Below are 27,012 nucleotides of genomic sequence, written 5' to 3'. Positions count from 1 at the left end.
ACGAAGCACGCACTTCCAAAGACCGCGCAAGACTAACAGCCGAACAGAGAAGAAAAATGGTAAACCTAATAATAACAATGAAGCAAGCCCGGAATATCCAAGAACCAAACCAACCAAGAAAGATAAACGAACACAGGCCAAGAGACCAACTTGAATGAATTGCAAACCCGAACATAAATCTACGCCCAAACCAAGTTAACACACACGATCGAAGCGAGGACAAGGAAAGAAGAACAACGCACCAAAAGGGAATACAAAGCAGAATTCACAATGAACCTATATATATATCAAGTTACACTTGGGCTAAACTGGCGTGGAACGGTGTCTTACTTGGGAACGGCAAAAGAAGAATAGTAGGCCTGGGTTGTAAGAAATAATTCGCAAGCATAAGGGCCACAAAAGCGGGGGTGATAAGCCCACTTATGCGCCATACAATGTTGGCAGTCCCTTCGAACGAAAAGCGATCGACGTGGCTGGACCTTTCCCGGAGACGAACGATGGCAACAAATAAATTGTGATCGTAATGGATTACTTCAGCAGATGGGTCGAGGCCTACGCATTGAAAAATCAAGAAGCGTCCACGATTGCTGATGCCCTTGTTAAAGAATGGATCTGCAGGTTTGGTGTCCCCATGGAGCTTCATTCAAATCAGGGAAGAAACTTTGAGACCAATCTGTTCCAAAGCGTCTGTGAAGTCCTTAACACCCGCAAGGCCAGGACGACTGCTCTACTTCCACAATCCGATGGGATGTTGAACGCATGAACAGAACAATCAACCGTTATCTGGCCAAAAATCCTCTGACAACCAAAGAGACTGGACAAATTTCTTCACCTTTTCCTGTTGGCCTACCGTTCTTCCGTCCAAGAATCTACAAGGCAAACTCCAGCCAGCATCGTTATGGGACGGGAAATGCGCCTACCCTGTGATCTGAAATTTGGCTGCCGACCGGGAGAAGAAATCGCCGTAGAAGATTATGTCCACACAATACGTCAAAGGATGGACGAAATCCATCAGCGAGTCCGCATAAATATTCAAAGCGCTATTCAAAGTGACCGAATGAAGGAAAACTACGACATTCAAGCTGAATATGGAGGATACCAACCAGGGAAGGTGGTGTGGCTATATAACCAGCAGAGACGTCGTGGGTTATCTCCGAAGCTACAATCCTCTTGGGAAGGGCCATACGAAGCCATGGATAGAATTAATGACGTCGTATAACGTATCAGAAAATTGCCAAAAGGAAAACCGAGGGTAGTCCATTTCAACCGTTGGAGCCCCTACCAAGGCGAAATAGAAGATCGTGCTGGGACCGTGAGAACCTGCACGATCTTCTATTTCGGAGATGTCCTTTGACGTTTTCATGGCCCGATACAACTGCAGTGAGAAGGCTCGCTTTGGCGTAACCAAAGAAGATCAAGGAGACCTCTTTTCCGTGCCTCCTGTTTATTCGCTCGCTCATTGGGTGGCTCGAGATTTGCGGATGTCCAGAGGAATCGCTGCGACGTTCAAAGAAAAGTTTGGGCGTGTCGGAGAACTACGCCGGCAGGATCCAGAGGTTGGAAGCGTCCTGAGGCTAACCGACAATGAACATGGCTCAAGGGCAAGGGGCACAACTCCTTACTTTTTGTTCGACGCAAAAGGAATGGTTCCCCGGAGTAAGCCGGGGGACCTTATTTCTAAATCTATGGAATACCCTGATTGAACTGAGATAAGCCCTGCTAAACAACATCATTGCACGATTAGCCATCCCGAAGCTGGCGTGTGGACTTGATGGTTTGAGTGGCGTACAATCCGGAACATGATTGAACTCTTGTTCAGATTTACGGGAATCGAGATCCTCGTTTGCTGCTGCAACCCAAAGCTGAGATCGGAGAGAAAACTGTAGACAGCTATTTCTACCAGACTTCGCGATGTACCAGGGGCCAGCTTTGCAAATAACTTCATTCACCGTATACATCTGGGACGAGCATGTGCCTAAGAAGAGGGCAGTGTTGCGAGCCGGCGTGGACTCGACCTAACCTTACAATATGGCCCGTCCTCGGATAACCTTAACATCGCATAGACACCGGAATGATTCATTCGTTCGAGAAGGATCGAGTCCCACTGAAATGGACTAGTACATACGATAACATTCGAAACCTTCTCTATGCTCCTAACGATCTTTGGACTGTTCTAGATTTCTTTTGCTGTGGGTATAAAAGCCGGCGGATGTGGCCTAGAGAGGGCTGTTATAAATAGACGAGTATAGTTGACGCGCTAAAAGATCATAGTAAGTTCTTAGTTATAAATCGTGTGTAAAATTGATGGTAGGCTATAGTTTACCGCGTTATTATTTGTTTGTTAGTTTAGTGTTAAATAAATAGTGTTAAATAATGTGACTTTCTACCACACGGAACCGACGAAAGACGTAACAAGATTAATTAATCAAATTAAAAATGATATAACAATTCTTTTCCGCCCTTATTAAAAATCATGTAAGTAAAGAAAACGTTACTAACCATATGTCATATATGGATATCAAAAGGGTACTTCTAGAACGCAATTCTTGAATCGATTGCAACACAAGAATAAATTTAAAAGAATCTATTAATCCGCAATTAGGACAAAGCGGATAATAAATGATTGTAGGAAACCTCAAATTGGCTTTTTCGGTACACTAGATTCTGAAAAACTGTTCAAATAATATCAAATGCATAAATAAGCTAGAAACACAATCAAAAAGCTTAATAAAACAATAAGCCAATTTAACAAATTCTTTATCGGAAAAACTTAATAAATAATTATAATAAAACAATAATGTTTCTCGTAACCACAAATCACAAAAAACTAGAAAAAAGTCTGAAAACTAGCCAACTAAACATTGATAAAACTAATAATACAAATTTAAATCCATATTTAAATTTCCAAGGCCAATGTTCGCAAATTAATCTAGACTGCCAAGAGTCTGATTACTTTCTCGATAATCTCGAAAGACGCCGATTATGTGTTGCAAAGTTTGAACGCTTTACATTACGTTATCGTATCAAGCTACGAGTTAAATGAACTATTAAATTACTTAAAGAACAATTTAATAAAAAAAAAAAAAAAAAAAAAAAAAAATTTTAAAAAAAATAATTATACCTAATTATTTTTTTTTTTTTTTTTTTTTTTTTTTTTTTCTGAAAATAAATTAATTTTCGCTAAACACGTTCCTATAATTAGACCTAAGGAATACACCTTTTACCACCTATACCCAATTATCCTAAATCAAAATATCTTCATTCCCAAATATCCATTCCTGGCACAAGAAGACCAGTCATACCAATTTGAGGAAGAAGCATGTCCATTCCTGGAAGAAAAATATTTCTGTCAAGAAAACTTCCATGCACGAGACGAATGCACTATCCAGCTACTGTCCGGAAACTTCAACTGCTCAACGATCCACATCGACATAAAAGAATCCGTCGTTGAACAAATCACGCAAAAAGAAGTTCTACTCTTGCCAGCCAAAGAAGAACGAATATATGCACAATGCAGAATCAATCAATACATCAATGTTAAGAAACCAACTTTAATAAATATTCCATCCGAATGCCAAGTGACCATCGATTCGAGAACATTATAGAAACGATGTTGAACTAAGAAAAGGAAAACCTTTAATCCTGCCTGAGGTACAATTAGAAAATCTTGAAAAACCAGAATCTAAATTCGAATATATTGCTCCGAAGCTATCAAAAATCAACTTCGACGATATATACGAGATAAAAGAAAAATTCAACGAACTATCACCGATCACAGAAGCCGAAGAAAGAACCTATCAACCAGTCATCTTCGATATTGCGATTATCTTAATTTGTCTAATAATTGCAATATACCTGGTGTTGAGAAAATACCCACAACTCAAGAAGTACTTTCCATGTTTAAAGAAGAAAGAAGAACAGCTTTTTCCAGTCCCACAGATGAGGACCTCCGAAAATAACTCCGTTATTTTCTTGTCTTAACAGGGGAGGAGTTATATGTATAAATAAGTGTTATTTCATTGTAATTAAATACTGAATACCTATTTTACATTATGTCACATATAAAAGCGAACTGCACGGTTCGAAGCAGACTTTTCACTCTCTGTACTCTGTCGAGAACGTTTGTAACAATAAAATCGTTTTTTAAAAACAACCCTGTTAATACAGAACCTAAAACTCTATCTAGGATTTAATTAGATAATTGTGTAACTTTATTAGATAAATTATTTTCACAAAATATTAAAATTAATTGCTTACGTCTTGTTTTGTTTGTTTAAAATTATTAGAAATATTCTAAGAATCATTAATTTGTTTTTCCAATGTATTACAAGCGTGTTAGAACTTGGTTTTATAATTTGAATAATCTATCGTTACATTGCAATTTTTTACAGACTGAGCGAATGTATATTTTAATAAAATTATCATCAGATTGCAAAATAAGCATAATTATTGTTTTTAACAACAAATATATATTGCATGTAATTAATTTATTACTTTGTATATATTTTTTTAATAATTTATCTTTAATTTACATACTCATTGTTTTTAACAAAATTATATTGCATATTATTAATTTATTACTTTGTATGCATTTTTTAATAATTTATGGATCTGTTTTGATTTAGATACATGTTCTAAATCTGAGCATCCTGTAAACAACTTATTATTCATATCGTGTCATATATTTTTTCTTTGTTTTAAAATATATATAAATGCATAAAATTCTATGCTGCATTATAGTCAAGCTTGCTCTAAGATGAATACTCCTTCGATATTTATTTTTGAAAGCCTAGAAAAGAAGAGACTGCCAACTAAATTGTTGGTTGTTTTTTTCAAAAATTTATTTAGGTAAGTTTATTGTTTTTTTTTCTATAAATTTATTTTCATAGTAGTTGTTTTTTTTTTAATTTATTCATTTATTGTTTTTTCTTTAAATATATATTTTTTTTGTATCTTTAGATATGGGTTGAAAGAGGTGAAAGTGATTAATGGAAGAGTACATTTATATCTATCGTATTCACCAAAAAATGCAACAGTTGAAGCTAAAATGAAAATATTACCGCTGCAGTATATCAGGGTGGTAGCAGAAGATGAAACTGAATTACAACTTTTCCTACATGGTATGAAAGAATTTTCCAATGTAAATGTTTACCCTTCTATTGAGGAAGATAATACAACAACAAGTCAAATAGAGCCTTCACACCATCACCACCGCCCTGATGAAGTGCAGGAGCCCAAACATAAGAAGATAAAAATTTTGGAGAACAGAATGGTTTACCCAACATCATCACAACAGCAACAACAAGAATTAATAGAGGTTTACGATGAAGATGCTGACGAGTACGAGGGTCAGAAATACACCGTTTTATCATTATAGTAGTCTATTCTTTATATTATTATAGTCTATCTATATTTTAATAAATAAAATACATTATTATTACTTTCAATGTTTTATTTAAAGTTTTGCTTTTTACAATAAGTATCAATAAAATAGGAAATATGCATTTTCAACTGCACAATACAAAGAATTATTTAAATGTTTTAAACAATGATAAGATTTGAATACATTTTTTAATTGATCAAATGATGGACATCGTTCTATATGTAAATCAATTATTTCATTATCTATAAATTTTTCCAACCATTGCTTCTTTTCTGCTCCTCTAACAGCAACAACTTCTGAACATACATGTTTTTTAATAAAATTTGAAATATCTTCATATGGTAAACATTTTCCTTCTTCTTCTTCATATAAAATATCAAATTCTAAGCCATGTAAATTGCAAGTTAACCAGTCCATATGATTTCTAACCATTGAATTGTATTGTTTCAATTCAAATGGATAACTTATAAATTTATGTGCTGCCAAATGTCCATTGTCGTCAACGTTGACTATTGCTAATTCTTTACAAATAAAATTTCTCGATCCATACTGAAAGCCTTGTACATCAATAATAAACATTTTGAATAGCGATGATGATATGTCTATTCGCTTAGACTGACTACGAACGACTGACTTTTTTGTTTAGTTTTTAAAGCACTCTTACAGTGCTTGTTAGTGCGTTGTATTTTACTAATTTATCATGTAAAATTAGACAATATGCAGTAGTCTTGGCAGGAATTGCTTCACTTGTTTCAAACTCAATACGAATATCGACTGCACCACCCTTTAAAATATCTTCTCCTTGACGTGAACAATCAATGACCACCAGAGGGGCATTGTTCTTGAACAGAATGGGATAGTAGGTTGGTTCACTAAACGCTTTATAGTAGTATGATTTTTGGAACTGAGTATACATTGCATATAGGACTGCATATCTATTATTAGTAAAATCTATATTTAAATTGTCATAAGGATATACTTCTGAGTTTAAATATACTTTTAAATTGGTCAAGTTACAATGTTGAAATCAACTCACATTTTTTGTTATATGATTTTTTACATCTGTTTGAAATCCAATAATAATATAACGAGCTATTTCCAACTGATTACTCGATTTAACAGCCCATGTATGGTTTTTAGTTTGTTGCAATTCTGGATATTCATGCAGTTCCCAACTCCTAAAGGCAATCGGTAAATCTCTGCTGTTTTCAAAATTTTTTAGTAATCATAATTTTTTAGTAATCATAATTTTTGACTATCATTAACTGATGTATGAGGCATTTTCCGCAACACTTTATTCAAAGTGATCTTATAGTTATCCTTTGTTTCATTAGCTGAAGGAATGGCATTAAAATCAGAATTATTTCGTATGAGGACTAGTTCTTGTTTTACATTCATTACAATTTTATGATAGTCTTCAGCAAAACCCATCAATATTTTCAATGGTATACAGACATTAAAATTTCCATTACCATCGATTAATGATGGATTCTTTGTATCATGCCATCCAGCGTTATGTAAACCGTTAGCCTCTGTAGGAGTAAATGAAATATAACCTTTCATAGTTGATGTAACTCCAGGATTTCTAACTCTATTATTTGTTTCTAACTCTATTAGATGTTATAATCACTCCTCCCATTTCATAGCGAATTTCATCAAACCGAAAAGCAACACCATTATTCACAAATTGTACATCAGCACTTGCTGTGTTGTCAGATTTTGTTAATTTTCCTTCAATATAGAGGTAACTTTGACTTGGTAAAGTATACAAATCTTGAGTTTGTATTGGGATTCTAATTTCATCGTTGTTGTTCAAGGTTGTAGATGAATAGGGTTGATGAGTATGATACTGATAACTCACTATTGAATCATCTTGTATAATACTTTCATTAACTTTTAAGATGTTATAACTCATATTTACTGGTACAGTTAAATTTACATTTACAAAAAAACTAAAAAATCAGTTAAACTAGTTCTAAGACGTAGCTTCAAGTTTAACCAAAATTTTCGAGCTTTCTTAATTTTGAAGTGGGCACTTCTTTTTCAATTTAAATCCTAATGATTGTAGACATTCTTGATTGGAACGTGTTAATTCTTTTAACTGATTCTAGCTACTGAACCGTCTCTGAAAACTCTTTTGTTTTATATACAGTTCATTATACAGTTCATTGGACGGTGTATAAGAATCATTATTATATATAAATACCATTATGTTTCTTTAGATGTAAACGTACCGTTACCAGCTCGTTTCTAAAATTGATTAGTCTTCCATCTTGATCTGTTATTTTAATTATAATTTCTTCAACATAGCGCATGCTGATTGGTAAATATATTACATTTGATGGTTTTTCAACGATTTTAAATCCTGGAGGGGTGGTAGGATAGAACATATGAATGATATGAACCGGTTTTCCATTGTTATATGAATTTGTTACAAGATTACATTCAATCGCTATGCAATTCACTTTAAAAATAGCAACAGGGTTCTTTGAAATGTGTATCTGGTTCTCTTTTAATATTTGGTTACTAAAGCCGAATAGACTTCCAATGGAGTTTTCCTTTGAAAAATCAACAGATTTATTACATTTAAGTTCACAGTGTAATGTATTACGATTTGCCTGTATAGAAATATCCACTTTCTCTTCTTTTGAATGCTGCTTAAACCATTCTTGCAAATAACGATTTATATCTTGAATGTCATAAGATCCTTCCGGTAAAACAATCTTTTTATTATCATAATGAAAAATATTATTGGTACTATCGATATTCGGAATGGAATTATAACTTTCAAAATTTATTAATTCTAATACATATTCGTCATTTTCACTGAGAACAATAGGAGGATATATTCTAGCTGAAAGTGTGGATTCTTTACCTGATAAAGTAAACGTGTATGACATTGTTGAAGGTTGAAAAAATAATAAAACTCTCAGTATCTAAGTGTAACTATTTATTAGAAATTTTAAACATAAATGACCACAATTTTCAGTATTAAAAGTTTGATAAGGTGTATGGTTATAAAATATGTTACAAAGTCCATTGGATTTAAACTATTTTACAAGTTCTCGCGGAGGAGTTAAATTACCATAGCAATCAAAATAGTAAATATTCCTATTTATTTTTCGATATGCAGTCCAATGAGTTCCAGCTCCTGACATATTGTCAAGATTAACTATTCCAGATTCAAGTTTATGAATTTTTTGTGGTAGACAATCCTTCATAAATACACCTCGAAAATATGCCACTTTTAATTTTTTAGCATATGTTGTTAATTCGAAATTATTAAGAGCATGTTTAGGTAATGTTATGGTTGATTTTTTGATTTGAAACCTCGATGTAAGAAAAGTCCCAATCCAGTTTTGTATGGTTTTAAGTACAATCCTTTTCCCATTGCAACAGCTTCCATTGTTTTGTTGTGACGTTGTGCTTCGCTGAGTTGTTCTTTTGCTGCCTTAGTTTCCTTTACGGCTTTTACAACATTTGCGATTCCACCGTTTAGAGCACCTAATGCACTAAGACCAGCAAAAATTGGTATTAATGGTAGAATACCTCCAGTTTTAGGAATTTTTACAACACGTGGTGTCTTAATAATGTCTTCATTGTTTCTAGTGGTAGCGGTTTTTAATCCTATTTTTAAGGCACTTTCAAGATTTGTAGGTTGTTGTTTCCGTATAGCCCTTTTAATAGCACTCGTTACCGATTGAAAAGATTTACCATTTTTGTTTTTCTGCTGTCTTCTCTTTTTTATAACCTTCCTACTTTTAGATTTTATAGACTTAATTTTAGTTTTTTTTTATTGTTTCACTCTTTGTTAACTTTGTCATCTTGTTGCTATTTTTCAATTAAGTTAGTAATAGATTTGTAACACTTTATATATTATGTAAGTTTGTAGCACTTTATATATATATTTATATATTATAATATCTATATATATATATATATATATAGAACTAGAATTTTGAATTGGGGTAACGGCCTAGTCGTAAGGGCAAAATTTAATGAAAATCATTTATTACTACTGCCAAGCTTTCGAAAAATCTTTATTTTCTTCTTCAAGACTACAATATGGAGATAGTTATTAACTTTATATTAATTTACATATCAATAAAAAATCGTACCTTGGGTGCAATGCGAGTTTGAAAAAAGAAAAATTGTATGGCATCCTCGCAAAACAGAAAAACCTTTAACATTCCATGCAGGTTGGATCGACACTTTTAAAATCGTATATCAGGATTTTCATCTTATAAGAAGAATTGTAACTGTTAAATTTATTCAATTACATCTAGAAGAAATACGGATGGCCGTACCGAACCACCATTTTGCAGTGACTGTCTTTAATTAACCACGTGAGAAACGAAAGCTGTCGTTAGTCAAAAAGAATTCTGCTGTTGTGAAGCACTATTTCAATCTCTGCCTACTAGGTGGCGCCTTTGTTTCTGGCTCGAGAATTCAATTTAAAGTTATTTCAAATTTGTCAATCACATTGAAAACGCAAAACGACTCCAATCAGCAGATAAACAGTTTTTTTTTGAAAGTAACATTACTATATAGTTAAGAATGACATTGGCAAAATGCCATCTAATTGCCACTGTCACCCTTAAGTTGTTAAATAACTTAGTTATTTTTCGTGTCCCCATCAAGCTGTCACCTTACATCCAGGGCCACATCCACAACCAAATCTTAATTTATGTAAACCGTAGTGAATGACACTTACGTCAACCTACCAATGAGCATCGTCCGCATTAAGATTCAATATAAAAACCAAGAAAAAATTAACAAATTGCGAGAAAACATTGTTAAATTACTAAAAATGAAAGAACAGCTATTAGACAATCCTGAAAAACCGACAACTTTTATTCTGTGAATTTCTTCCATTCTTAAGAATGACATTGACAAACTGTCACACATTTGTCACTGTCAATCTCAAGTTGTTATGTAACTTGGTTGTATCTGCGTCCCAGTCAAGCTGTCACCTTGGAATGAGTCACTTCTACCCCAAACATTTTTTTTTTGGGTTATGAACCCGAGCTTACGTAATTCACAGTGTGCCTGCTAATCAACATCGTCTGTGTTACAATTGAAGTTTAAGAATCAGTTAAATTACAATCGAAATGAGCAAATATATAAATACCAGAAGAAAAGAGAAGATTATTTCGTGTGGATGCTTGTCACCGTCAAAAAGGTATTCAAGAGAAAATCACCACTGCACTTTATTAAGAGGATGTACGTATTATATAATTTTCTTCAGATATTTAACTGTTTTAATCTGAATTTTCGCTATCATTAGTTTCGCTTTTGTTATCTAGCGAAAGTAAATGCGAGTAAATGGTAGTGATTTCATTGATATTTGTTTTTTTGTTTAAAGTGTGCGTATTATTATGGGTTTCCACCATTTCCATGTGTAGAATACACGAAAACTCTGGGGTTTAAAATAAAATACTGTTTGCTTGCTGGCTATCGTGTATTGACTGAACTCGCCTTTCCGCATTACGTAAAGATAAACATTGTTGTTTTCAGTTATTCAGAGTACATTTTTTATATAATAATAATCTCTAAACTATTGAACACTACATCCACCTTCTTCTTTTAAACAAATTGAAATACATTAACAAAATTAGCAACAAGATATAACTTCTGCAACCTATAACTAAAACGATATAACTTATTACCTAGATATATTAATTTAACTAATTCTAATTTACAATAAACAACGAACTAGTATAACTTAATGCTAATAATAATCTCTTAGGGACTACACTATTTTGTAACAATAAAATTAAGTTAAATCACAAAATACCCACTATCCAAACAATACATTTAACTTCATTCAATAGTTCCCTAGTCATGCTCATGACTACTATCATTTTGTTCTGGTTTATTAGTGACTTTCCATTCTCCTTCAATTTTCTTTAAATGTATTATATTTCTTCGATAATCTTGACCTGTTTCATCATTCCTAATTTGAATATCACCTCCATTTTTATTTATTACTGTATGTGGACTTGGATTGAAGTTTGGACAAGTTTTATTACTTTTAATTAAATTTTTCACATAAACTTTGTCACCTGGCTCCAAATTAGTTTCTACTGCCTTTCGTTTTCTGTCCCCGTATTCTTTTCCTTGTTCTTTTAATATTTTGTCTCTGTCTCTAACTTCACTGTCTAAATTATTGTTTTCTAGATCGCTGATGCTAGGAATCTTGTCTCTAAAAAATCTTCGAAAAACAATTCGGATGGAGATTTACCGGTAATACTGTGCGGTGTACTATTGTACATCATCATGTAATCGAGAAGATCCCTTTTCAGTTTTGTTTTAAAGCACAGCTAATTTTAATTCTCTTTAGTATGTCACGATTTTGTCGTTCAACTTCGCCATTTTGTTGAGGCCAATAAGGTATAGTGTGAAATAATTCGATACCGGTTTCTTTACAATAGTTTTTAAATTCAATGCTTGTAAACTGCCTGCCATTATCAGCATTAATGCAAGATGGATACCCTAGCCTAGAGAAAATTTCTTGTAATGTACTAATCGTGCTTTGTGCTGAAATATCTTTTAATACTTTAATCTCCAATAACGGCTAAAATAATCGACTATGACGAATATAAACTCGTTACTTGGAAGTGGGCCTAAGAAATCAATGGCAACAACTACCCATGGCTGTGAAGGCAGTTCCCGTCGTTTCATTGGATTTGGTCTATTCGGCGCTGAAACCAACGTACATCCTTTGCAAGCCTTTACAAGTTTTTCCGCGTCGGCGTCGATTTTAGGCCACCACACTTTCGTTCGTAAACGTTTCTTCATAGCTACGATGCCAGGGTGACCTTCGTGAGCTGCTTCCATAACTTTTGGCCTAAGTTGTGATGGTATAACTATTTTGTCACCTCTTAATAGAATTCCTTCATGAAAACACAGTTCTGAACTAAATATTTTATATTGATTAATTGATTGGTCCCAAACATCTTGAAATATTGCTTCTTTTACTTTGGTGATTTCTTGGTCTTTTTCTGAAGCTCTCTTGATATCAGATAATGAAACAGCAACAGGTCTTGAATAGCTTAGTATTTGGCAAATAGAATTTTCATCAAATGATTTATTTATATTTTCTATTCTTGGCAGTCTGGATAAAACATCCGCTATATTAAATTTTCCAGGGCGGTATACTACTTTATAATTGTAACATTGTAGTCGAAGGACCCATCTCTCTATGCGCACACGGTTTGGCTGTTGGTTTAAATATGGCTTCTAGTGGTTTGTGATCTGTAACCAATTCAAATGTTTCTTTTCCATATAGGTACATATGGAAATGTTCCACTGACCATACCAGCGCAAGAGCTTCTTTTTCCGTCTGACAATATCTCTTCTCACAAGCTCTCAGGCTTTTATTTCCAAATGATATAATTCGAGGACCAGATTCGTCAAATTGGATAAGTACACAGCCAAGACCAACTGGACTGGCGTCAGCTATGACTTGGGTTCTGTCACCTGGATGATAATAGCCCAATGTTTTGATGCTGGATAGGGTCTCTTTTAGTTTTTTGAACGAATGTTGCTGTTCAGCCTTCCAGTAGGACTCTATGTTGGAATTTTTTCCTAATTTTAACCTAAGTATCTTCCTTAACGGGTCTGTCAGCGTTGCTAGATTAGGGATCCATTTTCCCACGTAATTTACTAACCCCAAAAAACTTTGTATCTCCATAATAGTTTTGGGTGCTCGAAATGTGTTTATGGCTCCTATGTAGCTCTCTAGTGGTTTGATACCTACTGCTGAGAGCTGATGACCTAAAATTCAACGCTTCTCAATCTAAACATGCATTTATCTTTATTTAGTAGGATGTTATTTTGATCTAAAGTTGTTAAAACATTATTTAATCTCATATTATGTTCTTCTAGAGTTGCTCCAAAAATTAAAATATCGTCGATGAAATTGACAACACCGTCACATTTGGCAAGTACACGTTCCAATAATTTCTGAAAAATTTCTGGAGCGCAAGATATGCCAAACATCAGTCTTTTATATCGTAGTAATCCTTTGCTGCTAATAAATGTAGTAATATGACGGGAGGCTGGTGAAATTTCGATTTGATGGAATGCGTTTTTTATATCTAATTTTGAAAATATCTTTGCACCTCTAAATTTTGGTAATAACTGGTCCATCGTTGGAAGTGGATGATTTTCACGCATAATAGCTGAATTTGCTCTTCGCATGTCAAGGCAGATTCTAACCTCCCCGTTGTCCTTTAATACTGGAACGATTGGAGATACCCATTTAGATGATCCTGCCACTTCCTCAATGATGTCTAAATCAATAAGTTCCTTAAGTTTCCTGTTGATTTTTTCTTCCAGTGGAATTGGTACTCGTCTATATGGCTGACTTACCGGCTGTATTGTTTCGTCAATTGGAATATCTACAACTGTGTCCTTAAATTTCGGAAATGGGCTTGTTGTGGCATTGACATTATGTAAACCAATTTTTAGAACACCTAGCTCTATTGCCGTTCTTTTACCAAGTAGATTTTTATTTCCATTTTTTATTACATAAAATACGGCTTTAATAGGCTGATTTCCAACATCAATAAATGCTTCAAAAGATCCCACGACAGTCAAGGGTGCCTTACTGGCATAGGCTAAAAATATTTTGTCTGGATTTTTTACCTGGTTATGGACTTGAACTCTCTCACGTTTTAAATATTGCCAGGCATCTAGGCTCAGTAAATTACATTTACTGCCTGAGTCAATGAGCATATCAATGTTCACTCCACCAATTTTGCATGATAGTGTGTCGTCTTGATCGATATGGAACACATAGTCGCCTTCATCTTCGGAGTTTTCTTCAATGGCATGTGCGTTCGACATTTTCGCTTTTTTAAATTTGGATTGCCGCTTTTGGGGAATGACGTTTAACCTTTTATTTTTTCTTTTTCCAGGAGCTGTTCTGCATTGGCTCATAAAATGTCCTTTAAATCCACATTTTCCGCATTCTTGATTTACAGCTGGGCAATTTAAACTTGTAGAAGAATGTTTTGTGCTACCGCATCGCCTACAAAATTCCTCTTCACGACGACTTCCAGATGGCTTATGTTGCAATAAATTAATGTCCTGGGTTAGCGTATCTGGATTTCCTGAGAATTCCCCGAGCTGTCGTGTTACGGATTCTAAGGAATTAGCTTCATTTATAATCATCTCTAAAGTCATGCTATCTCCAACTGCTAATATTTTCTTTCTCAGTTCTAAGTTGCATCCTTTTTCCACAATTTGATCGATAAGGTTTTCCTCCAAATTCTGGAATTGACACTTTTCTGCTTGGTGTCTTAAGCGTATGAGGAATCTCTCGAATTTCTCTCCTTGATCTTGCTTCAATAATCTAAAAATGTGTCTTTCAAACACCTTGCTTTGTTTAGGAGCGAAATATTCATCCAACTTTTGAACAGCGACTTCATAAATATCTACATCAACGGAAGTTTCAACATGTGCCCCAGGAATATTATAGTATATTTCTTGAATGCCTATTCCCCCCATATGTAATAATACAGCTCGTTTTTTTGCGGGACTGTCGATACTTGCTGCCTCTAGGTATATATTCAAAGCCCTTTTCCATTTTCTCCATCTTAAAGCAACAGAAGAAATTTCTCCTTCACAATCAAAATTCTCCAGGGTTGAAAGACTTGATAAATTCATCGTCGATTTTAATTTTCTGGAATAAAAATATATATAGGATTGAGTCGTATATACACATCTTAGGTATAAATAAACATTAACGCTTTAATAATTAAGGACAATGATCTAAATCTAATGTTCAGATAAACAATTTGCAATTATTATTACTTTATTTCAAATATGGCTTAAAAAAGCTTAACAAAATTAATAATTACTGATTTTTTTTTATTTTTTTTTTGTTATAACTTTGTTACCTAGTTATGATACATTTACAGTATACATATTATTTAATTAATTTACATTTTAACACCAAATATTAACTATTATCGATATATATTTGTCATTTAATTTCGACTTAATCTCTTAATGGCATATAAATGAAACTCGAATTTGCACCTCTGTCCCTTTAATTTGGACCTACGTCCCTCTGATTTGGACCTACGTTCCTCTGATTTGGACCTAAGTCCCTCTGATTTGGACCTACGTCCCTCTAATTTGGACCTACGTCCCTCTGATTTGGACCTACGTCCTCTGTTTTGGACCTACGTCCTCTGTTTTGGACCTACGTCCTCTAACTTGGACCTACGTCCCTCTAACTTGGACCTACGTCCTCTGATTTGGACCTACGTCCTCTGATATGGACCTACGTCCTCTGTTTGGGACCACGTCCCTCTGATTTGGACCTACGTCCTCTGATTTGGACCTACGTCCCTCTGTTTGGACCTACGTCCTCTGTTTGGACCTACGTCCCTCTAATTTGGACCTACGTCCCTCTAATATGGACCTACGTCCCTCTAATTTGGACCTTAGTCTCTTTTATTTGTATTAAATTAAGCTTAAATGTACACATGTACTTAGTATTATAAATTAACACCAAAAGAATTTTTTTTTGTTAACATTTTAGCTGCCTATTTTTTTGTTAACATTTTACCTGCCATTTCTTTATAAAATAAAATTTTCATTGTCTTGTTATTAATGTACTCTGATACTTGAAGGAACCAGGAAAATGATTCTAATATACAATACGATGTAAAATAAACCCAGAACGTTTGACACGGCCGATTCCTTACCAAAGAAATGTCAGTCACTAGTGTTTAACGTGGCAGTTAAAGTGTTAATTATTTTTCGAAATCGGTCAATATATAGTAAATATTTGGTGTAATTTTCCAATTAAAACTTTAGGTACTTACTCGATTGTATTTTAACCGAATCACAATATCTGTTTGGTTTAGTCCTCGTCGCCACTGTAGAATACACGAAAACTCTGGGGTTTAAAATAAAATACTGTTTGCTTGCTGGCTATCGTGTATTGACTGAACTCGCCTTTCCGCATTACGTAAAGATAAACATTGTTGTTTTCAGTTATTCAGAGTACATTTTTTATATAATAATAATCTCTAAACTATTGAACACTACACCATGAATAACCTTTTGGATAGTGTTTGTTCTGTACATACCACGCTGACATCTGAAAATTCTGGAAAATGACCTGTATCTACAAAATGCTCCGATAAAGCACAAGAGCGTTTAGACAATCTACAGTCACTTTTGTGAGACGTTATTCTGTCTTTTAGAACTCTTGATGTTTGACCGATATAGATTTGCTCACACGAGGAACAAGGGATACTATAAACTACCCCTGATTTTTTTAAAATAGGATCCTTGTCTTTAATACTACTGAATAAATTTCCTACTTTTTTTGAGAATTTATTTACTATTTTTATGTTCGGTTCATCCTTGAATACTTTAGCAAGCTTAAGTGAAACACTCTTTATTAGTGGAAGTGAGAATCTGTAAATGTTTATGTTTTCTCTATTCTATTCTGAGTTCACTTGTTCTGGATTTACATTTCTGTCTGTTACAAGACGTATTTGTCTTGTATTATAAATAAGTTTTTTTTAAAGACAAAAGTTGATGTTCAGATTTAAATGAACAAATTTTATTTTTATTTGTCAATTTATTCAATCCGATACCCAACTTTAACTTGGTGTGCATTGCAGTTGAAACACCTAATGCTGCTAGTTTTTCCTTCCATGAAGCATCGTTTGAAGTAGTTCTACTTAGAACTGCTTTTAGTAATGTTTTATCAGCCTCATGACGATCAGATAAATATTTTCTCTCTGAATATGCTATATCATGTTCTTTACACGCCTCATCTAACATGTTAACACCTTTGTCACCGCGTTCTAAACGTTTACTCAATTTAGTTCCTGGTCCACAATAATCATAACCTGGTAAATGTAATTCAAATGGTAATTTGTTTATTAAAGTGTTTATAACACCACTACCAGTATGTTGCTGCTTTATATAATATTTCATGACTGCTTTCTAATCTCAAACTAAGTATAAATTATATAATGATCAATTTTTATATCCATTTTTTAGTAAACTTTGTAATCATGAAGAAGGTTGTTAAGCAAAAGACTACTTTGAAGATTGATAATCATGATATGGTTACAAGCGAACCTTTGAAACATAGCATTTTATTTCCTTCGACTATGCGATGTGTTATAACAGGACCATCCAACTGTGGTAAAACCAACACTTTGGTTAGTCTCTTGGAACATCCTAATGGTTTAAAATTTGAGAATGTATATCTCTATTCGAAATAGCTATATCAACCCAAATATATATACTTGGAAGATCTTTTAAAACCAATTAAAGGAATGGGATATTACGCTTACAATAGTAGTGAAATTCCACCATCTGAAGCGAAACCAAATTCAATATTTATATTTGATGATGTTGCCTGTGATAATCAAAACATAATAAGAGAATGTTTTAGTATGGGACGACACAACAACATTGACTGTTTTTACTTATGTCAGACGTATACAAAAATACCAAAACACTTGATAAGAGATAACGCTAATGTATTAATTATCTTCAAACAAGATGATTTAAATCTAAAACACATTTATACAGATCATGTAGGTACTGATATGTCTTTCGACAATTTTAAACATATATGTGGCTACTGTTGGAGGAAACCTTTTGGAAACCTTTTTGGTCATTATTTTGATAGTTATATATACATTTAGTAAAGTTTTAAATATTATTATAATACAAGTCGTTCAATGAAAATGATGGCTCAAAAACAAGAGAAATCTGTTAAACAAAAGTTGATTAATAAAAGAAGCGATATTCGTAAAAAAATAAATATTTTAAAACATGGTTAAACGGTTCATGAGAATCTGTTTCAACCTATAACAAAACATTTGCAACCAATTGAAAGTAAATTGGAACCTATTTCAATCAAAGAGATATCAAAATCTCCACTTGTTAATATTAAACAAGAAAATGTAGCAAACTTTGATAATCAGGAATGTGATGAAGAAGAGTATTCTGCTAACGAGTATGATGCTGATGAAAAATCTATAGTTTCCGAACCAATTCCTACTGTATCTACATCAACACCAACAGAATTTACTCCACGACTAGGGACAAATACATCAATAAGTGTACCACGTATAAAGAAACGAAAGTTAAGTTTTTATGAAAGATTGCAACCGTACAACTTACGAAAATTAATAGTAAAAGGTGTACAACAAGATTTATATGAGGAAGAAAACCAAAAACAGGAAGAATTTGAAAAAGAATTAAATAAGTCAATAAGAGATAAATCATTAACCGACTACTATGATCAGTATCATTCCTTACCACAAAAATATATAAAAAAATTTATAAACGACCCAAACAGTGATAAATCTGATGGTAAATTTAGGGTTAAATATGATAGGGAAATAGAAAAGTTTTCAATAGGTAATAAGAGAATTGATTTTGATGGACCTGATTTAATAATTGCTGGTAAAAAAGTAAAAGGTACTAAGGGACTTTACGGTTTGCTTTTTAATCAAAATGTACCGAAGGTTTACAGTAAAGAAGATGCTAGGAATTATACCCAGATTCTATTCAAAACGATTGCTATTAAGAAACATTTTAATCCAAGTTTATCGACTATAACAAGTAATAATAATAAATTTAAAAAGATTGTTGAACCAATTATGATATATCAATTACATAACAAAAATTATAGTGACAGTGATGATGATAAGGATAAAATAGGATATGGAATGAGTATGAACGTTTCAGGTAATTCAATCGATTACGTTTACTGGGACGATCCTAATGAATTAGTGGCAAGATTACAATTGTTAGTTGCTTCTGAGTCAGCAGACAATACAGCCGTTGGAAATGAAATTGTTTCAATTGTAGAAGAATTGCGAGAGGCAAATATTATTGAGTAAAATGTTTACTACTGAAGCAAAAAGATAAATTGTTAATGAAATACATAAACCGGCAAGAATTAATTTTAAGCGTAGAAAAGTTATTGTTAAATCTTTATTAGATCTAATGCAAGCTGATTTAGTGGATATGAGGGAATATGAAAAGGAAAATCAAGGATACAAATATATTTTAGTGGTAATTAAGTGTTTTTCCAAGTATGTATGGACATTTCCCTTAAAATCGAAAACTGCAAAAGAAGTGGCTGAAAATCTTGAAAATGTTTTCAAAATTCAAGCACCAATACATCTCTGTACAGATTCAGGTGGTGAATTTACCGGCAAAGAGGTTCAAGCATTGATGAAAAAGTATAATGTTGCCCACTATATAGTATATAGTGAAAAAAAGGCTTCAATTGTTGAACGGGTTAATAGAACACTGAAAGGTATGATGTGGAAAGATTTTAACATGCAAGGGACATACAAATGGTTAGACTTGATAAAAAACGTTGAAAATGCATACAACAATAGAAAACATCGAACAATTGGAATGAAACCGGCAGAAGTAGCAAACAAGCATGAAAAACTTCTCTTAAAAACTGTATTCAATAGGATAAAAATGACTACTACACCAAAATATCAAGTGGGTGATTATGTACGCATATCCAAGTTTCGAGGAGCATTTGATAAACAGTATAAACCTAATTGGTCAACTGAAATATTTACTATTAAAAAAGTGCAAGCATAATAGTTGGATATCTAAGGATAATATTGCATAAATAAAACATATTTTATGAGTACATAGCATTTTTATTTACTACCTATACACTCTTCAAGAATTCCTCTTAAACTATGTACACCACATATATAATAAACAAATTAATATTTCCAGTCTAGACTACGTTGGTTAATACAACATTTAGTTTTAAGTAAACCATATAAAATTAGTACTCTTATTGATAACCTTTAACCTATTATGCATCATCACATAAAATAACAACGCAATATTTTTATTGATAATCTTTAACCTTTTAAACGTTATCACATACAACAACAACAAGGCATAAAAGTAAACAATATAAAATTAGTACTCTTATTGATAACCTTTAACCTATTATGCATCATCACATGCAATAACAAAGCAATATTCTTATTGATAACCTTTAACCTTTTAAACGTTATCACACACAACAACAAGGCATTTTCCTAAATTTTAAGCAAATTTCTCGTCTATAGCAGCCCAACCTATGCAACTCTTATAACATGGCATATATGCAAACTCCCTAAATCTACTAATTTAGATCTGGCAAAGCAGCATTTGCAGTACCCTCCTGCTTACCCTTAAAAACCTACCCTCACCCACCCCCATCAATTACATTAAGGCCCTTTTCAACAGCCTCTGGTAGATTTACAAGAACTACCCACACAAACATTATTTATTTAGAAATAACCTTCAAATTAATCAAGGTCAATACTTCTTCGGCTCATGGATCGATGCTGATGGAAAACATGCCATCGAGCAAAAAGTGGTCCCCCCAGTATTCCGCTAGCTATACTACAGGCGGGTTTATCACAACCAATTGGTTTTAATTGCAGTTTTATTTCATTATTTTAAAGCATCCTTAAAATACCGAACAAATCCGTTCGGTGCTACTTGAGGTATGCTCTCCATTTCATTTGCTATTCTATAAAAATAGTACATTGTTTACAAAAATGAATCGATAGTTATTGAGTTGATCATTTTTAGTGCTGCTCAACTATCGGGTAAGACGGCATATATGTCCATATTCATTACATTATTCATTATTCCTGCTAAGCATTAGCAGTCTTGAACGAATGTTGTATCTGTCCACATTTCCCGACGGAATTTCTTGATGGAATCCGCTATCTTTAAGTGTACTCTTTCTGTCTTATTCCCCAGTAATAAACAACGCACTTTGATGTCTATAGACAATTTACAATGCATTCCAATTGTCATTTTTGTTTTCATTTCGGTTTCAGTTTTACTTATCAGTATTTTTTTTACGTTTTTATTTCGGTTTCAGTTTTACTTATCAGTATTTTTTTACAATTCTTTAAATTGTAAATTTACATATAACGGGAAAGAGAATTTACCACTTCCCGATACGATAAATACCCAACTTTGTCAAAACATCCGTTGTCGTACGAAAAGTAAAATTTATTTTAACTGTCTTCGTTGACAGGGGTTAAAAGTGTTCGGACGAAATGGGGCGCGAAAACCCTATAATCAATAAGTGCGTTGTCGGATCATAGTGTAGTTAGTCGTTGATTTTATGCAATTTTATTGGTTTATTTCAAAAATGGCAACTCGTACTTAAATATGATTGGAGTGACGGAACGACGGATGAGGCATTACGGATACTAGTGACTTGTGCCGGGCGACCTGTAGCTTTTCACACGTTACGGTAATTGTATTTATACAGGGCGAATCTTAAAAAAGTGCAAATATTTTTAGGGGTAGTATATTTCGATCCCAAAAACACGATAACGAAGTTTTTTTCGCGAGAAATTTTTTTGAAAATTTGGAATTTTTTGAAAAAAATTTTGGAATTTTTTTTAGTTTTTAATTAAAAAATATAATTTGTTGATAATATGACAACATAGGTAGCAGATTAAATTTACAGGAATGAAAATCCAGAAAAGATCCAGTGTTCAGTGATCAGTGATCAGTGATCCAGTTCTCAAAATTTTAGCAAAAAATCATTTTTTTTAGAAATTTTCACTTATAATATCACAAGAGCTTAAATTATTTTCGGAAATTTTTTTGAGGGCACGAATATTTTGAAAATTATCCCGAGTCGAAGACGAGGGATAATTTTCCTAAAATATTCGTGCCCGAAAGAAAATTTCCAGGAATAATTTAAGCTTGCGTGGTATTCGGTAAGAAAATTTCACACCTAAATTTGAAAAAAAAATATTAATCCAACATGACATTTTAAAATAATTTCAATTTGTTAAGTTGGCCAAGGTATTGATGTTTTTGACATATATGTGTTTTGTCATTTTTGTTTGCGATTCTGTCATTAAGCTATTACTAGTTTTAAAACGTCTGTACGTAGAGTAAGAAGTGTATAGCGAAATGTCGCGATTTGGAAAAGTAAACCAACAAGTCATTAAAGAAGAAATTGAAAATATAAAACCAGATAACACCCGAAAATCAAAATCAAGTGTATGGAAACAGTTTGTTGAATTTTGTGATGAAAAGTCGTATAATATTCATGAGTGTATGAGTGTAGTACAGCTGGCTACTATACTGGAGGACTACGCATTTAATATGAAAAAGAAAAATTTTGAAGATTATAAGGAAAGTGTGGTCAAAGTGATGTGGAACTCTACTGCTAAGCAGTTGCAAGAAATTTATTACGAAAAATATAAAATAAAATTTAATCCGTTTTCTGATGTGGAATTTGTGACCGCCAGAGCTGCACGCGATGCTAAGCGCAAAATACTACAGAGAGATTCAGCAAAAAGAAAAGTGAGTGCTTCAGCCTTAACCAGTGACGAATACAAAAAAATTATTGAAATGTGGGATGAAAATACTCCAGATGGGTTGCAGCGTAAATTTTTTCACATAGTTTCACATGAGCTGGCATGGAGAGGAGGGGAAGGACATTCTGCTTGTATCCAATACTTCAAAGAAGAAACTGATAATTTCGGAAACCCAAAAGGTCGGATAGAATATAATCCAATTTTCTCTAAAACCACACAAGGTGGTTCTAAAAAACTGTCGGATAGTAAATGGTTGATTAGAAATTTCGAAAATCCACAAATGTGTCCGGTTCGCTTGTTTAGAAAGTTGATGGAAAAAAGGGGAAATCTTATTCAAACCGACAGACTATTCTTAACACCAAACCCATACTGGAATCAACCCAATTCGAAAGGATGGTACAAGAATAGCCCAGTTGGTAAGAACATTGTATCTTCATGGTTTAAATCAGCAGCTTCAGATATAGGAATTGACACTAAAAAAGTTAAAATAACCAATCATTCTGCAAGAGCAACAGCTGTTTCGAATTTGGCCAAGAAAGGAGTTGGTGAACAACAGCTCATTAAAATTACTGGACATAGTAATAGTCAGTCGATCAAACCTTACTTACAGTTGGACGCTGAACATCATCAACAGATGATTGAATCCATGAGGAGCATTTCATCAAGTACTAGCCAGTTCAATCATGATCAGAGCACAATGCAAAATAAAACAGAAAATACCCAGATTCAAACCACCAATTCAAGCCAGCCTACAAACATTTACAATAATTGTGTTTTTAATATTAATAAAACCTATAATTACTAAATGTGTTTCGTTATTATTTTGCTATATTAGTCGATATCATTAAAGATTTGGCATTGAAGATAATTCAACATGAAATAAATTCTAAAAAAATCATATAGATATATCCATCATATTTCGTTAAATAGAAAAATACCAGCTTTAGTTAAATAAAGGCGGCAGAACTATATTTTTTAGAACATGGCAATTTCGAAGAAATTCATATGTAGGTATATCTAACATATTTCCTTAAATAAAAAATATTACCAACCTTAGTTACATCAAATGCTAAAACTCAAATGGGTAATATTTCAATATATAGACATTGTAGTTCATTCACATTATGATTGTAGATCTTATGTTTACCTTTTCAACTGTCAAAAAATTTCCACTAAAGTTTCGTGGCGCCTCGAAAAAATTTCCGGAAATTTTTTCAGTTGCCATGGTAACTAGTCAACATTAAAGCATGTTATTGGTTGAAAAGTAGAGGTGTGAAATTTTCAAAGTAAAATATCTCGGTTATTTTAGATTTATTTGAAAAACGGCAAAGAGAAAATATGTTTCTTTTATCGAGATCAACCAGCCCTGAAAATATTTACACTTACTTAAGACTCACCCTGTTATATAGGACCCTATATCTCCTACGCGGAGCAAAGAGCTTCAGTGAAAGCTCTTCATCGGTTTCTATTTTTGGCTGTTGTTTTTACTTCGTTCCATGTTGACCCTATGTGTTGGAGATCATCCAACATGGAACGTCTCCATTTGAGCTGGTCGTTCTTGTTTCCTTTTGCCTTGGAGATTCCATTCTAATGCTGATTTCGTTATATTACCATCAGGTTTCCGCAAAGTGTGACTTATCCATCCCCATTTTCTTTTGCGAATCTCAATGCTTACTTCTTGTTGGTTTGTAAGATGAAGCAGATCGGTATTGCGTATAGTGTCCGGCTAAAAGATTTTTAGTATTTTTCTCAAGCAGCGATTGATAAACATCTGTGGGCGGTTAATAGATATTTTTGTCACTCTCCATGTCTCACAGCCATTATAGTAGGACTGGAATGACATTAGAATTGAATATTCTTAGTTTTGTCTGTATGGAGAGTTGACGGGACACCCAAATTGAATTTAGTTGGCCAAAGGCTCGCTGGGCCTTTCTGATTCTGCTGACAAGATCCGCATCGGCGCCAACGTTTGCTGTTATATACTTCCCAGGTCTTCCAAGTTTCTGTAGCTCGGTCACTGTACAGAAGTGGGGAAGTCATTTAAATCGGCTCACGTTGGGTCACTGCCATTTCTCCCATTCTTTCCTTTTAAAAGGCGACCCCCCGCCTAACAGTTCTCATCAATTAACAGTGTACCACCTGAATTAACAGTGTACCACCTCCTAATAGAATGTCCCTTCTTCAATAACTTAAGACAATCATTTGGTCTGAATGGCGATCTGGCTTCCGTTCTTGATGCTAATAAACCTACATTCTTTGTTCCAATTTATTAGGGCATCGGGTTTGGGTTCATTAATATAGTTTAATTTAACTTTAATTTGATCAATGCCGCTAAATGGCCCAGCTGCTGATGCGGCTTATATAAAATCCTTCTTCTTCTTCTTCTAAGTCAACTCTTTTACGTGCTCAACATTTTTGTTTCCTACATTAAATGGAGTGTTGTTATTTGTGTTTGGTTTAGTTTGATGCGCATTGATTTTGTTTTGCCCATGTTTACACTTAATCCTACTTTGTCTGCTTCTGTACGTCAGTGTAAAACGGTAACAATATGAAACGCGTCGATTTACTTGCAGTGGCGGCAGCGATAGCAACACAGAAGAAAAATAGAAAAAAAGTGGGCTAAAGATAGCTTATTTAAAAGATATCAGAATCTCTCATATTCATTAACTCCTTCCGGAAATTGCTACGAAAAAAGTCTATTTTGTTTTTTACACTTTGTAGATACACTTCCACATCCACTTCCTTCATTTTTTCAAGTAGAATTTCATGAGCTTTATTTTTTTATCGCGATTTTTGTAATCATCAATCTTAATTTTCCATAACCAGGCAAGTACCTATAGACAACGTTTTAATAATAATCTAGACTTAATCCAAGCGTTATTAATGTAAAGCGCAAGAGGGAGACAAATAGTAACAATTTGTCGAATAAGGGCGCCGAAAAGACCGGAGCTATTAACAAATCGCATAGAGAGTGTTCGCATCAAAAACGTAAGAAATCCGGAAGACCCAAGCAGCAGAGGTACATCAAAGGTAGCAATGTAGAGAAGACAAGTCTTAAAGCTGTCGAGAAGCATGCCTGGATTTATGTTACTCGTCTGGATAGAAATACATCTCAAGATGATTTAATATCTCACCTTGCTCAGATCTGCAAAGTTGAGTGTACAAAGTTAGAACAGAAAAACAGCGACAGAGTGGCATCGTTTAGAATTCGCGCACCATTCGACAAAAAGGACGAAATCATGGATGGAAATATATGGCCCAATGGAACGTGGATCAACAGATTCTACTTCCCATCTAACAAGACAAAACCTCAGGACTTAAGAAACTACGGCACAGGTGTTTCCGACAACGAAGAAGATTTTTAAACAGGACCATGATCGAGATACCATCAACATAATGCATTTTAATATTCAGGGATTGACCCCAGACAAGCTGATAAGCCTGGAAGCAATTCTGGATGAATCCAAAATCGATGTCTGCTGCCTGTCAGAGCATTGGACAGAGGGTAGTATTAGCTCTTTGAGTTTTGGTAATTATAGAGTGGTTAGCTCATTTTGTAGAAGGGAATTCAAGAGAGGTGGAGTCTGCATCGTATTAAAAGCCGGCCTTGATTGTATAAATGTTTCAAATGAAAAGATATGTATCGAAAAAAAATTCGAAATATGCTCAGCTAAAATAAATATTAATTCTCAAACATTTTTAGTCTATCAAGTAAATTATATAATTATTTTTATTTATTTATTATTATTATGACAATCAAGTAAATTATATAATTTGTGACGACGTGAATGTGAACTTCTTGTCTGCGGTGAATGATAACAGCAAATCAAAATTGACCAACCTACTGTTCGAGTATAATATGAAGCCTACGATTTTTGTGCCAACTCGTATAACAAGTAATACCGAATCATGTATCGACATTATATTTACTGATATATTAGAATTTTCGACTGCAGTTAATGACAATGAACTTTCGGACCATACATATCAAATTTTAAAATTTAAAAAAGTTAAACAAGCTAATCCTATGTTGGAGAAAGGCAAGTGGCAAGTTTATCCTATGTTGGAGAAAAGAAAATTTAATGCGAATTCTATTTTTACTTTTAATCAATTAATTTCTAATACTGACTGGTTTTCTATAACGGATCTAAACATAGAGGCAAATTTAATTTTTGAATCATTTTTTAACAATTTCTTTCATATGTTTGATTTTGCTTTCCCACTGCAAATGGTCAAAATAAG

General features: G+C 33.5%; 2 protein-coding genes across 2 annotated transcripts; one reads left to right on the top strand and one right to left on the bottom strand.

Annotated features, from left to right (window-relative positions):
- Positions 1 to 4,644: 4,644 nt before the first annotated feature.
- LOC115891304 lies at positions 4,645 to 5,440 on the top strand. Its single transcript, XM_030911749.1, has 2 exons — positions 4,645 to 4,848; positions 4,960 to 5,440. Exons 1-2 carry the CDS (start codon positions 4,727 to 4,729, stop codon positions 5,375 to 5,377), a joined length of 540 nt encoding a protein of 179 aa, XP_030767609.1. The 5' UTR covers positions 4,645 to 4,726; the 3' UTR covers positions 5,378 to 5,440.
- Positions 5,441 to 13,162: 7,722 nt separating this feature from the next.
- Positions 13,163 to 16,354, bottom strand: LOC115891236 (uncharacterized protein K02A2.6-like). Its single transcript, XM_030911666.1, has 2 exons — positions 16,228 to 16,354; positions 13,163 to 15,074 (listed from the first exon to the last, which is right to left on the bottom strand). The coding sequence occupies exon 2, from the start codon at positions 15,056 to 15,058 to the stop codon at positions 13,163 to 13,165; it is 1,896 nt and encodes a 631-aa protein (XP_030767526.1). The 5' UTR covers positions 15,059 to 15,074; positions 16,228 to 16,354.
- Between the last annotated feature and the right edge of the window lie 10,658 nt (positions 16,355 to 27,012).

The sequence above is a fragment of the Sitophilus oryzae genome, unplaced genomic scaffold (genome assembly GCF_002938485.1).
Source record: "Sitophilus oryzae breed Bouriz unplaced genomic scaffold, Soryzae_2.0 scaffold_980_pilon_pilon, whole genome shotgun sequence".
NCBI classification, from domain to species: Eukaryota; Metazoa; Arthropoda; class Insecta; order Coleoptera; family Curculionidae; genus Sitophilus; species Sitophilus oryzae.
The sequence above is the reverse complement of the archived record's forward strand: the minus strand, read 5'-3'. Positions and strand labels throughout refer to the sequence as shown.